Source organism: Ylistrum balloti, unplaced genomic scaffold (genome assembly GCF_031769215.1).
Source record: "Ylistrum balloti isolate Yb309-2 unplaced genomic scaffold, AGI_CSIRO_Ybal_v1 Utg371194, whole genome shotgun sequence".
In the NCBI taxonomy this organism is placed as follows: Eukaryota; Metazoa; Mollusca; class Bivalvia; order Pectinida; family Pectinidae; genus Ylistrum; species Ylistrum balloti.
This window is the reverse complement of record NW_026782650.1, coordinates 353,710-368,172: the sequence shown is the minus strand read 5'-3', so window position 1 is coordinate 368,172 and position 14,463 is coordinate 353,710. Positions and strand designations below refer to the sequence as shown.

The window sequence follows — 14,463 nt, the reverse complement described above, 5'->3', positions numbered from 1 at the left end:
CCTCGAAAATTTGACAATTTGCTTGTCCGCGCTGTTGCTATTTCTTCATTCATTATACATACTTTTATATATATACACACGTCATTTCTCAACACATATTTCCTTTAATCAGTTATCATTTAACAATTAGCCCAAACATCCACGGATGTATTCCATCTGACATTGAGGAGTTAATTGTAAGGTTCAGTAACACATATCTGTACGTCATGACTACTGACCTCCCGGATTACCGGGGTGTTATCACGCTTCAGTTTACTCTTCACGTCCCGAGTATGTCCCATCGCCAAACCAAACAAATACTCCACCCCTCTCGGACAGAAGTTAGCGCTGAACAGGCGGTCATCGCTCGGACACGCTAACTCGCGGATGCGCAATTATCTCATATTTACGCTCTTTAAGTGAAGTTTTCACCTCGTTTTCGACACAACAAGGTGATAAGGATTTAGTTTCGTCATAAGTGGTTTTAATGTTTACAAAAGCATTCTGGCGCTATTTCAAATCTCGTCAGTTTGTGGTGGCAGTCCCATGGGATTCATATGTTCAGTAAGGGTATTATAGAACGGATACCATTGCAAGTTGTATCACCTGGAACATGTAGATGTTTTTCACGTGCGTCCTGAAAATCGACGAATATTACATTCAAAGAATTCGAGACATCACTATGGAAGTAACAAATATGACATCAGTTGGAATGAATTTGACTAATTCCTCGGCGGATGGCGGAAATGTTACCGTAGACGAGAACTATTACTACTATTATTACTATAACGAACCGCCTCCCTACCAGGTGCGCCCTATTCCTGTAGAGATTCCATTTAAGAGTTACGTGTATCCTGTATTAGCCATCGTTACCATCCTCGGCAATATCCTGACAGTTTCCGTGTTTATAAAAGAGCGAATGCGGACAGCTACTTCTGTGCTCCTCATATGTTTAGCTGTGTCTGATTCTGTCATATGTGCTACTCTTCTACCAAACTTTTTGTACATCTACCCAACCGGAAACTTTAAGACATATGTTTTATACAATTGGTGTGTAACATTACAGATTTTTTCCAATATCTATCGCGTCGCGAGAACGACTTCCAATTGGATCACGGCCGCCATTGGCCTACAACGTTACATCATAGTGCGACTACCATTTAAGGCCAAGCAAATATGTACGATTAAAGCGTCTCTGACAACATGCTTCTTTATCACCATAGCTTCCATACTGATACATCTACTACAATTCTTAGCCTTAGAAATCACACCGTCGACACCAGCTTCATCGCTACAGAATGTAACATTGCCCACCGGATGTATCAAACAGTTTCCGGTTTGGGTTATTGATACTTTTCAGGACATGAAAAGGATGGTATGGATGCACTACCTATTCACCGGTCTCTTCAGTAGTCTTCTCCCCTGTCTGATGCTCCTTGTTACTACAGTCCTTCTTGTCCTTCAACTTGGAAAACGACGGAGGAACCTTGGCAAAGACGGTTGCCATGGAGACTCCTCTGATAGGAACACCAGGCGCGTGACAAGGTTCGTAGTTGCAATTTTGATCGTGTTTCTTCTGGCTGAGATGCAAGATGCAGTTGCCTTCTTTATCTACGTTTACGAAATTAGCTCTGACAATGACCGGAAGGTGCTTTCTCGAGAGGCCGATATGACATGGGACACATTCACTGTTCTTATAGCTCTGCTCAGTTATCATGTAAACTTTTGGATATATCTCCTAATGAGTAAGCAGTTCCGGGTCGTACTTCGTGCACGATTCTGTCCTAAGACTAGTTTCAGGGTCAGCAAGAGGGAAGATAGACTGACAACTGCCTCGTTCTTGCCTGAGAATTCTACCTCACAAACACCGACTCTCCCGAAGAAAGAATGAACCAATAATAATCAAGGATTAGGAATGTTCGGATATGTACATTTGAGGACCGTAATTTGTAAGATATTGTTTACACAATACAGCAAAGATGATGCTTTCTCCCACCGGAAATCACTAATATTCTTTCTTAGACTTAACTATAGCGTTGCCTTTTTGTCGTTCACAGAACTCGGGGGTTAATTTGAAAACAGTATTCAGTTCAACAACTACTGGAGATTTAATTAGTGGACAAATAAGGTATGTGTTGCATTTGAAAATGAAAGTACATGTACGAGGATATTAAATCAATATGACTTGCAAAATGTGTACATTTTCTACTTTACTCCGACTTAATTTCATGAAGGACAACAATGAAAAGTATCGACGGAAGACGATTAAATACAATGTTAAGAAAAATTATTTAAGCGGTATACATTCTTATCACTGGTTGTTGATAATCATCACGAGGCTCAACGACAAAACATTTATAAAACATCCAAATGAAAAATATGCTCTCTGTATATATCCTATTTTGTATGTTTTATACATGATGGCTATATAGCGGTTTTGCTATGGCTATAATGTGCTACTGGGGAAATAAAAATGGCGCATTCTTTCGCATCAACTAAGTGAAGAATCTAAATACACTTTAAATTGGTCATTATCAGTCACCATGTACATCATCTTCGTACTGCTGTCTCCCATACACTGAAATTGTCGTCCATCGGACGCAAACACCAGAGTATAATTTACTCGTTGTTCTTGAGTATAATTCAAGTGCGGATGTAGAAGTCGAAATTTCACCATAACATACATCATGCAACGTTGAAATATGTGTGTATACTCGGGTAAAACTTTTTCTTTGTAATGATCTGCTCGTGTTTTGTCTCAGTTTGATAAAACGATAAAGAAGAGTCTAGAGGGTTTCCGACAATACCTGGTACCAAGTTACATTACATTCAATATGTTTTTCGGCATGGCACATTTCTAATCTGGATACATTCAAATCAGTTTGTTTGCACCTATAATTGTTGTTTGTGTGTCCGATTGAAATTCTCAACCTGTCTTTGGTTCCGATGTGATGCAATGGATGACAGCTATACAGGTGTCGCACGGACGACAGGAAATAAGGGACATTTAGTTTTCCATGTATAATTGCTGTTGATTTCTGTCAATATAACATTTTACGATGTGGTTTAGTAACATCAGTTCTGTATAAGTATGGAGTGAGTTGTAGAAGTAATTTAGACTGATATGGTGGGTTTTAACACAGATAAGGTTACTGACTATTCCTATACATGTCAGAGGTCTTAGCTTGTCCGATTACCTTTAACCTTTGGTTAACGTCTTAGTGTTTTAACTTTATATCTAATTTATCACCATTGAGTTGACGAACAGAAATCCCTGATGTAACAATTTGGATATTCTCAGTTTTGATATACATACCTCTGAGTTTTTCATTATTTTTTCTGGATGTGCATCGTATCACGAATACAGCACAATACAGTGCCATATGTAGTGTGGAAATGTTTGACAAGGTTCTAGGTAATTAATTCAGCTTAGTCTTGTTTTGAAATGTGTATGAATTTTTTTATTACATTTTCATGTGGGGTATCACACTAGTTCATGTATTGATGAAGATGTTATACACATTCAGTATATTGTAAGCAAATATTGATTCTTTAGGGTTCAATAATTGTGGTGTATCATTTTAGACAGGTCTGTGTTGTACTCCAGTTAATGTAATATAATATATCTAATATCCAATGTTATTTAAGTTATAAATAATTACATTGTGGGTTAAATAAACATTTCACCCAAGTCATGTTTTGTTTGGTGTTATACATTGTAAGACATCCTTAATTTTACAAATCTAAGAATCAGTGTGTAAGTCCTTTTTACATACCTAAATAAATTGTCCACCATCATTTCCCTAGAATGTGACTGGTTTATTATCTATCCATTTCATTAAGGACAAACAGTGTATTCATCCCTCCATCCCACTCAGAATCAATATCATACCTTGAGAACCCTTAACAACAGATTTCATTCATATTTACCCTGTGGTATCATAACACTTTGTTCTACACCTGATTGGGTTCTGATTCACATAAGCGTGGAGGCATTCATGTCTGATAGACATTTTCTAATTTCATTGTCTGTCTGCCATGGCATTCTTTTCTAAAGACCATTCTTCTTCCTTATGTCTCCCAAGACACTGCCATACTTTTGGCCTTCAGTTAGCATTCAGTGAGGAAGGCTTTTGGTTCTGTTTCCATGCCGAGACATACCAGAGTCTTTGAAAATGGTTGTAAGTACCCCCATCATAGTAGTAACAAGCCTGTTCATCTGTTAAACACGTGTATTCACCTAACATCCACTGGGAGGACATCCTTAAATAACCGTAGCTGTTGATAAATTAATTTGAGAGGACATTTAGCTACAAAACTTCTGCTTTGGTGACACCCAAGTGACCAAAATTGATACACCTCTGCCAAGTTAATATTAATTTGAGAGGACATTTAGCTACAAAACTTCTGTTTTGGTGACACCCAAGTGACCAAAATTGATACACCTCTGCCAAGTTAATATTAATTTGATAGGACATTTATCTTTCAAACCTGATTTGGTGACACCCAAGTGACTAAAATTGATATGCCTCTGCCAAGCTAATACTTATTCCTGCCTATCAGCCCCCATCTGTATGACTAGTCCAAATTTATTTGACACTGCTTTGTTTTATCATGTTGGACTCGGGATCGATGTACCCTAAAAGGAAATATAGAACAAAATAAATCTTGCTTCCTGTTCCTAAAACGACTCGCAATCAATGACACCACGGGAACTGAAAGCCATCGAGAGAATATCCTCACCCTAAAATATACCTGTATGAACATCACTGGTTTATGTTGTCTTTTAAAGTTAAACATTTTTTTTTAAATCATAAAGTTGTAGAAGACCATTGCATCAAAGAAATAACAAACACTTGTATTTATACATAAATAATTTTAATGATTTATTTTTAGAAAGTGTCATATTTGTTAAAGGTGTCATTCAACTACTATAATAAATGTACTGTATGATGTAATTCATTAGGATTGTCTATTGGTCAATTCTCCATAGTAATATTCACATCTTGTTAAACCATGCCATTTGCAGTATCTCAATAACCTAAACATATACTTTGGATATACTGTATAAAATAAAAACTCAAGTGAGGACTCCGTGTGATAATTAAACTCCTGTAAGTGATCAAATTAAACCTTAAAGATTTGGTTACATTGTCAAATCTTATATAAACTTTTACGAAAAAAACAACAAAAAACAAAAGCAAAAAAACATTTTCCTCTGATTCAAATACAAAACTGTCATGTTTATTTATTTTGAATATTACCCTGACATGCCACCAGACCAGACATATATATCTAATCCAGTATCTGTTTTCTGACCAAGCTTCCATGGATCCAAAATTGTCAACGTAGAGATATTTAATTTCATCAAAACTTGTTTTGAGAATAAAACTATCCTCCTCCATAAATATCATAGCGATGGTTTCAAATAGCAGCATATTACTGTACACTCCTATGGTAGGAAGACATTTTGCATTAAACGATATTGTTGTGATGCTTTTCATTGCAATCATTCTGCATAATTTCCTATATGCACTGTCCTCAAGGGTTACCTCCCCTTACACAGTACATATGAGATAGATATTAATCCTTTCCTTCTGTTTTGAACACATCTACTAGGATCTTTATCTAAATTTTGATCCTGTTTTATGATATTCCTGGTACATAAACAGACCACGCCCCAAGAGGGAAAAGAAAATCAAGGATTTTATTTTACTCGTCTTTAAATTTTGACTCTTTCTCGCAGATTATGGTTTTTCTAACACTAACATACAGATGTAAAATTCAAATAAACCTTGATTAGAGGAAGATGAGGGAAACAAAACGAGCTTAAACAACACAATAACTTATAGAACACAATATCTGACTAGACTAGACATCTTTATGGTTACAATTAAAACATTTCTATAATACTGACACTATGTTGTCTTTATACAGCTACATGACCATGTTAATACCTGCAGTATACAACAACAACTGGAATGATTAGGTAGATTTTATATATTAATACTATATCAATTTATAGTCATTTTGATTAACATGTGAGTAGGGCAACAACAGCAGACACTAAAGTGTTTGACAATGTTACAAAACATGAAGTATGAAAATAGCAGAAACAGACAATCCATTCAGGAATGGACAATTAAGTTAGCAAGTATGATAAAACATCTAGTGTTAGCTGTGAAATTTAGATCTGGTGGCCATATCGACCTTTTTCACACCAGTACAATCAGCGTCTTAAGGATTTCAGGTTTGGGGTCAATGGGTCCACAGACCTAGAACCGTGTGTTACATTATACAAGGGATACAGGTGTAGTACAATGGAAGGCAACTTTATCTAAGGACAGCCAATCAGAAGGGCGATTTTATCTATGGACAGCCAATCAGAAGTATAGAACAGCCCATAACTTCATTAGATATACAGTAAAACAACACTGATAAAAATTTGTGACTTTTTCTACTCCGACAAATACAACAACAAAATTTGATATAAATGCATTCAGATTTCGTTGATTAAGATACATTTTGTTTGATGTGTTTGGTCTTCTCTGTGATAAATGTATTGGATATCAATTGAATGAGTTGAAGAATTGTAAACTAATACTAGTATGTACATAGTGTACATGAAAAAAATTGTGAACACATTTCAAATAAACACATTTCTGTTGTCAAATTTACAACACATATATCATAAGTTATGGAGCAAATGATCTTTCAACTTTCTTAAGAAGTAAGTACACGTATCAGTACAAACATATCACGACAATATATGGTGACTGGTGTGATAAATCAACTTCCATCCGTAACAGTTAAGTGGTGCACGGAAACACAGAACATCTATTAAAATGGTAACAATGCAGATCATATGCAGTATAATTCAAAATGATGGTATATTGTATATACAATCAAACAATAAAAAAATCAATCCAAACAAAGAAAAAAATGATACACTGTCATAATTCTACATCATTATGATGAAATGTGAACTTAAACATTTTTATCCTAAAAAGAAAACCTTTTTCCTCTTTCTCATGAATATTCTGAAATGATTAATCATATCTGATCTGATTGCAATGCTATAAACAGAATTTAAATAAATATTAATATACAAATAAATTAAACCTGAGTTTATCAGTAGTATTATACAATGATATTGCACAGAAAAGTTGGGTAGTAATTGTAGTAAAATCCAAGCTGGGTACTAGGAGTTATGTCCCTTTACATGTACTTTTTCAGATTACATGCATGATGGCACAGGACTGTACAGGGAACTGGGAGTGCTTGCTTGCTAAGTGTTATCTCAGCATAAGTATATGTGTAGGGATATTGCACTATATACATATGTATGAAGGCTGACTCACTGTTACACACCAGTTTCAAAACTTTTCGGCTTGACTCCATTTACCTCGCGATGATTGTTAGCCCTATTCTGTGCCAGCAAATATTCAATATTGTCATAAGCACCTTCATCCATGGTTGTGGTTGTCAGTGTCTTCCATAACTCCTCCATCTCTGCCATTTCCAAAGGATCTGGAGTATTTACTGGAACACTGTTTTCATCTGGGGGAGGGGGTAGGATCAACACATGTTTTGCCTCCTTCAGGTCTGGAGATCCTGGGCCATGTTTCCCCTGCAAATTTTGGTAAATATCTATCACATTGGCTAAATTTCTGTCTCCATCAGAGCCAATTGACTCCTCCGATCCAGAAGGTAAAGGGGTTACCATAGCAACTGGAGAAAATGTCACAGATTTTTTTATCTTCCCTCTGTGGGGTAAAGACGACGTTACTCTTATTTCGGCTATTTCTGTCTTGGGTTTCTGTGGGTGCATGGTGTAATATTTTTCCATTTCTCCATTATACACAGGAGGAGGGGTCATGTCCAACAGAGCAGGGTCAGGAGATGGCGGTCGAGGAGGTGCCCCATTGGGAACTAAATGTCCGTCATCCTCTGGAGTATTATCAGGTGCAAGAAAAGCCTCCTTCAATTTTTTATCAGAATCTCCATCAAATTCTGAGTATTTGGTCATTTTCATCGGTGACCTCTTGATGGAACAGTAACGTTCCTCATCATAGTTATATCTCTGTATAGTGGCGTCAGGCTCATCATTGTCATATGATTTTCCACGAACCATTGGCGACGGTATGACTTCTGGTATCTTGGGATGGCGCCGCTCCCGTACCCTAAAACACACAAATCATTTTTGAATGTTAACAAAATGTTAAAGAAATATTGCAGTTACAGCATATCTAGATCTGAGTTACTGTATATGTCCTACAGATGTAGCCCCTGACTACTTTCATGTCCTATAGTTACAGAGTTTTTTTTTTCCATATCCAACTTGTCATGCATTCTATACGTTTGAGACCAAATATGTATTGAACTTATCCATTCTATTACAATGTATATAGGTTACTGACATTACAGTGACCTGTGATAGTCAATTTCAATAACCATACTGATAACAGGTCATTTATATTCACCAAGGAAGCAGTATTAGATCTATCAAGGAAAGTGACTTAAGATAACATTCCACGTAAAAGTGAGAGACTACGTCATTTTGTTCTAACTATTGGCTTTACATTTCATTTATAGTCCAAGTATGCTATGGTCAAAATTAAGTCATAATGCACATACTGACACAACTTATTTTAATGTCTGTCAGTCAAAACTAAGTCATTAAGCACATACTAACACAACTTATTTTAATGTCTGTCAGTCAAAACTAAGTCATTCTAGTAAGATCAAGTTTAGTAGCTATTAAAAATTGGAGATAAGTCAAGACGAAAAACAGGATATAACTAAATACAGCCATCAACATTTATTGTACTTATGTCATCCTTAAGGGGCCTTTGTATTACAGAAACAATGAATACCTCCACATCTAAGTTCAATCTATTACTGTAACAGACCCAAGGTGTTACTTTTGTATAGTAAGTAATGACAGCTAGTTTGTAACATAATCACATCTGGTTCACCACCATACAAACAACCTTGTTACTACTTGAAAAAGAAGCCAAACCCAGCAGAACTATTTCTCATGTCTGATATCGGAGTAGATAAGAAACATTTTAAGTAATACATTTCTACATGGCGTCAGTCAGAACACACCCAGCTATAATTAGGACATCAGAACAAGTTCCTACAACATTGTATTCAATTACCCTGATGTGAAACACAGTTCCAGGCAAATCATAGCAAATTTATGCATAATTTGAGATGTTCTTGAAATCACGGCCTGATAACAAGGGAGATAAATCTAACTATTAACATTTATACAGAGGATACTAAAATTGGCAAGGAGAACACCAGCTGTAATATAGTTAAATACTGGTACAGTATCACACCTTTGACACACAGTGGGACATTACACAAGCTGTAAATATATATATGTATGAGACACAGTAGGGAATCTGTCAGAGTGTCTCCACACAAACTTCACTATAGTCGGATCTATTTTTCTGCCATTAAGACTGATGAGTACAGAGATATGTGCAGGTTCATGAATGACAGGATAATAACAGACAAATATCTTATCAAATTATTCCAAGGGAGACAAATGTCCTATTGATCACAAAAGTGTATGTTGAAATAGCTGCCTTAATCACTACCGGCTTCACACATTTAGTCTAGGTATGCGTTACTGATAGTTTGGAATTCTAACTTATTTCTAAAAGTTTCTCTCCAGTAATAACACAGAGTCACAGGTTAGCCACAGGGCCTGTATGTTTCTGTAGAAAATACACAGACAATTATATAAACCAGGAATCACATTGCTGTGAATATTAACAGGTTAGCATGTCTGTAATCATTCCTACTTTAGATCCGTCTCTTGTCAAAATATTTTTCCACAACACCAAATCAAATTTGTGCATCTCACATGTACAACATTTTTATGCTTAAAAGCTTGTAAGTTACCACCAAAGATTCCATGATGTGTCTATTACCATATATAGCTAGTGTAGAAAGGTTAAACGAAGTCTTCACAGTCAGTATAACACTTATTTTGTAGAAAAATGAGACAATGATGTAATCTCAGTTGCTATTTCTAATCAACAACCTTGACATTTGTTATCTCTGTCCATTGTAATTTGTAAACTTCACTTCTATCAGCTGTAACCTTGACCTTCATTTTTTCTGTACCTCTTAACTTTAAATCAAATTTATTTTCACATGTATGCCTTTTCTGTAAATCTGAATTTTTTTATCAACTGTAACCTTGACCTTTTTATTCTTTGTTTTTCATGCCAATTGACCCTTATTTTCCCTTTTCCACTGTTTTCGAGCCAACTGACACTTGTTTCCCCCTGTCCACTGTTTTTCTTGCTATTATTATGAAGGTTAACATCTTTCTTGTTGTTGAACTCTGTAGTGTCGGTCTGTTGTAGAACCCTGTAGTGTCTGTCTGTCGTAGAACTCAGTAATGTCTGTCTGTTGTATAACTCTGCAATGTCTGTCTGTCTTAGAACTCTGCAATGTCTGTCTGTTGTTGAACTCTGCAGTGTCTGTCTGTTATAGAACCCTGTAGTGTCTGTCTGTTGTAGAACCCTGTAGTGTCTGTCTGTTGTAGAACCCTGTAGTGTCTGTCTGTTGTAGAACTCTGTAGTGTCTGTCTGTTGTAGAACTCTGCAGTGTCTGTCTGTCTTAGAACTCTGTAGTGTCTGTCTGTTGTAGAACTCTGCAGTGTCTGTCTGTTGTAGAACTCTGCAGTGTCTGTCTGTCTTAGAACTCTGCAGTGTCTGTCTGTTGTAGAACCCTGTAGTGTCTGTCTGTTGTAGAACTCTGTAGTGTCTGTCTGTTGTAGAACTCTGCAGTGTCTGTCTGTCTTAGAACTCAGCAGTGTCTGTCTGTTGTAGAACCCTGTAGTGTCTGTCTGTTGTAGAACCCTGTAGTGTCTGTCTGTTGTAGAACTCTGCAGTGTCTGTATGTTGTAGAGTCCTGTAGTGACTGTCTGTTGTAGAACTCTGTAGTGACTGTCTGTTGTAGAGCCCGGTAGTGACTGTCTGTTGTAGAACCCTGTAGTGTCTGTATGTTGTAGAACCCTGTAGTGTCTGTATGTTGTAGAGCCCTGTAGAGTCTGTCTGTTATAGAGTCCTGTAGTGACTGTCTGTTGTAGAGTCCTGTAGTGACTGTATGTTGTAGAGTCCTGTAGAGTCTGTATGTTGTAGAGCCCTGTAGAGTCTGTCTGTTGTAGAGTCCTGTAGAGTCTGTATGTTGTACAGTCCTGTAGTGTCTGTCTGTTTTAGAGCCCTGTAGAGTCTGTATGTTGTAGAGCCCTGTAGAGTCTGTATGTTGTAGAGCCCTGTAGAGTCTGTATGTTGTAGAGCCCTGTAGTGACTGTATGTTGTAGAGTCCTGTAGAGTCTGTATGTTGTAGAGCCCTGTAGAGTCTGTCTGTTGTAGAGTCCTGTAGAGTCTGTATGTTGTACAGTCCTGTAGTGTCTGTATGTTGTAGAGTCCTGTAGAGTCTGTATGTTGTAGAGCCCTGTAGTGACTGTATGTTGTAGAGTCCTGTAGAGTCTGTATGTTGTAGAGCCCTGTAGAGTCTGTCTGTTGTAGAGCCCTGTAGAGTCTGTCTGTTGTAGAGTCCTGTAGTGACTGTCTGTTGTAGAGCCCTGTAGAGTCTGTATGTTGTAGAGCCCTGTAGAGTCTGTCTGTTGTAGAGTCCTGTAGAGTCTGTATGTTGTAGAGCCCTGTAGAGTCTGTATGTTGTAGAGCCCTGTAGAGTCTGTATGTTGTAGAGCCCTGTAGTGTCTGTATGTTGTAGAGTCCTGTAGTGACTGTCTGTTGTAGAGCCCTGTAGAGTCTGTATGTTGTAGAGCCCTGTACAGTCTGTCTGTTGTAGAGCCCTATAAAGTCTGAAGTGGATGTCAAGGTTTAAGAGCAGGTGTTCAATACCAAGCTTGAGCAGAAGATTGAAGTGCTGGAACTGACTGCTACAAATTGTCCATATCACCTAAGAGATAGGAATGTGTGAACCAAGATCCTTCGTGAACTCCCCCTCCTCCTAACATGTTTATTTATGTATTCTGGACTGAAAACAAAATCAACTTTCTATTCTATATTGAGAATTTAGATTGGTCACCATATGCAGGCTAGAGTTACATTATCTGATAATGATGTAGCTGGAGTATCCATGCAAACCCAAATGTTTCAAACTCAATAGCATTAAAACTCCTATACAGTCTTCAAACCATCACCAAAACCAGGTTAAATCTAGGCCATCACCAAGAACCTACCACCGGTCATCTAATCCATGGTTGATAAGAAATAAGGTTACCAAGACCATCCATCACATCCATATTCTTCTAATGTCAGTACAACCAGAAAATACATAATTCTTAATCCTATTTAGAGCCAGAAGGCTCCATTATTATTTTTTTACTTTGACAGCAGAGATTAAATCTTGCTGTGTGCATCTTTTTCATATTATCCTCAGATGAGTTTGTCCTGGAGTGATGAAACACCCCCGACTGAGAAGGAAATTGGGGCTATATTTGACCAGGACAGGTCATAATCTTTCATATCAGAGTAAATCTTGATGTATGTAATGATATTTTCATCTCATCCTGAAGAAGTCCTAAACAATTCTGTATCTGTCTGTACATAATGACTACACAGTATATCAATAATGACAGACACTTCAACATACGAAGTGATACACACACCTGTCGATTGTAGGCCTCGTGAATTGTTGTATAATTGTTGTTCTGTTATACCTTTCACTTGCCAACCTTAATTTTTCATTCTCTGATCTTAATATTTTATTCTCTGACCTTTTTATCTTTAATCTTTTATTTTCTTGTCCCCTTTTTTATTTGCTGATTTTTATCCTTTCACTTCTCTAACATTCACCTATTACACAAATTAGACCACTTTTCATCCTCTGACCTTCACCTTCCATTCTCTGGCCTTTACCTTCCATCCTCTGACCTTTACTTTTGTAAAGATTCAACTTTTGATTTTACCTTTCATGTCCAGATTTTCACCTTCCATTCTCTGACCTTCACCTTTCATACTCTGACCTTCACCTTTCATACTCTGACCTTCATCTTTCATACTCTGACCTTCACCTTTCATACTCTGACCTTCATCTTTCATACTCTGACCTTCACCTTTCATACTCTATCCTTTCCTTCTCATCCTATATCCTTCATCGTTTTATACATATACCCATTCACCTTACCAATCATATTTTGACCTTTACATATTGCACTATCATACTTTTACCTTTAACCCTTTAGCACTAATTGTCCTTTCATTGTCTTTTCAATGTTGAATATGTGACACTATGAAACTCTTGAGCGCATCTAGTAGTGTATATTGAAATGATGAATGATTGTCAATCTATGTCCTACAGCAGGCAGTATTTCATAATCATAACTGATGGCAGCCTAGCATGGTCTACAGAAAAAGATGATTGGTGTCATATAACCTTGATGTGACCTCTACAGAGAGGAGAGATGAATGGTGTACTATAACCCTAATGTGACTTCAGAAAGCAAAAAATGTGTAATATAACCCTGATTTAATTTCTGAAGACAGTCTGTAACCTTTAGGTGACCTCTTGAAAAAATGACAATTGGTGCACTATAATCTTAATGAAACCTGCAGAGGAAGATGGCTGGTGTAGCCTAATCTTCATATCGCCTCCACAAAGACAGAAAGGAAGATGGTTGTTGTAACATAACCTTGATGTGACCTCTACAGTGAGAGATAATTTGTATGACATAACCTTGATGTGACCTCTACAGTGAAAGATGATTTGTATGATGTAACCTTGATGTGACCTCTACAGTGATAGATAATTTGTATGATGTAACCTTGATATGACCTCTACAGTGGGAGATAATTTGTGTGCTGTAACCTTGATGTGACCTCTACAGTGGGAGATGATTTGTGTTATGTAACCTTGATGTGACCTCTACAGTGAGAGATGATTTGTGTGCCGTAACCTTGATGTGACCTCTACAGTTAAAGATAATTTGTATGATGTAACCTTGATATGACCTCTACAGTGAGAGATGATTTGTGTGCCGTAACCTTGATGTTACCTCTACAGTGGGAGATGATTTGTGTGATGTAACCTTGATATGACCTCTACAGTGAGAGATGATTTGTGTGCCGTAACCTTGATGTTACCTCTAAAGTGGGAGATGATTTGTGTGACGTAACCTTGATGTGACCTCTACAGTGAGAGATGATTTGTGTGATATAATCTTGATGTGACAGAAAGGAAGATGGTTGTTTTAACATAACCTTGATGTGACCTCTACAGTGAGAGATAATTTGTGTTATGTAACCATGATGTGACCTCTACAGTGATAGATAATTTGTATGATGTAACCTTGATATGACCTCTACAGTGGGAGATAATTTGTGTGCTGTAACCTTGATGTGACCTCTACAGTGGGAGATGATTTGTGTTATGTAACCTTGATGTGACCTCTACAGTGAGAGATGATTTGTGTGCCGTAACCTTGAT

At 37.1% G+C, this 14,463-nt stretch overlaps 2 protein-coding genes across 6 annotated transcripts in view; one reads left to right on the top strand and one right to left on the bottom strand.

The window, feature by feature from the left end:
- Window positions 1-661: 661 nt before the first annotated feature.
- On the top strand, window positions 662-1,870 carry LOC132561335 (sex peptide receptor-like). The gene has a single exon (XM_060226058.1). The coding sequence runs from the start codon at window positions 662-664 to the stop codon at window positions 1,868-1,870; it is 1,209 nt and encodes a 402-aa protein (XP_060082041.1).
- Window positions 1,871-4,860: 2,990 nt separating this feature from the next.
- LOC132561344 (uncharacterized) overlaps window positions 4,861-14,463 on the bottom strand; it is a 104,634-nt gene continuing 95,031 nt past the window's right edge. For all 5 annotated transcript variants that reach the window (XM_060226067.1, XM_060226071.1, XM_060226068.1 and 2 more), the window contains one exon: window positions 4,861-8,162. In XM_060226067.1, the coding sequence (XP_060082050.1) occupies window positions 7,343-8,162 (820 nt within the window). In that variant the 3' untranslated portion in view covers window positions 4,861-7,342. The remainder of the gene's footprint in view (window positions 8,163-14,463) is intronic.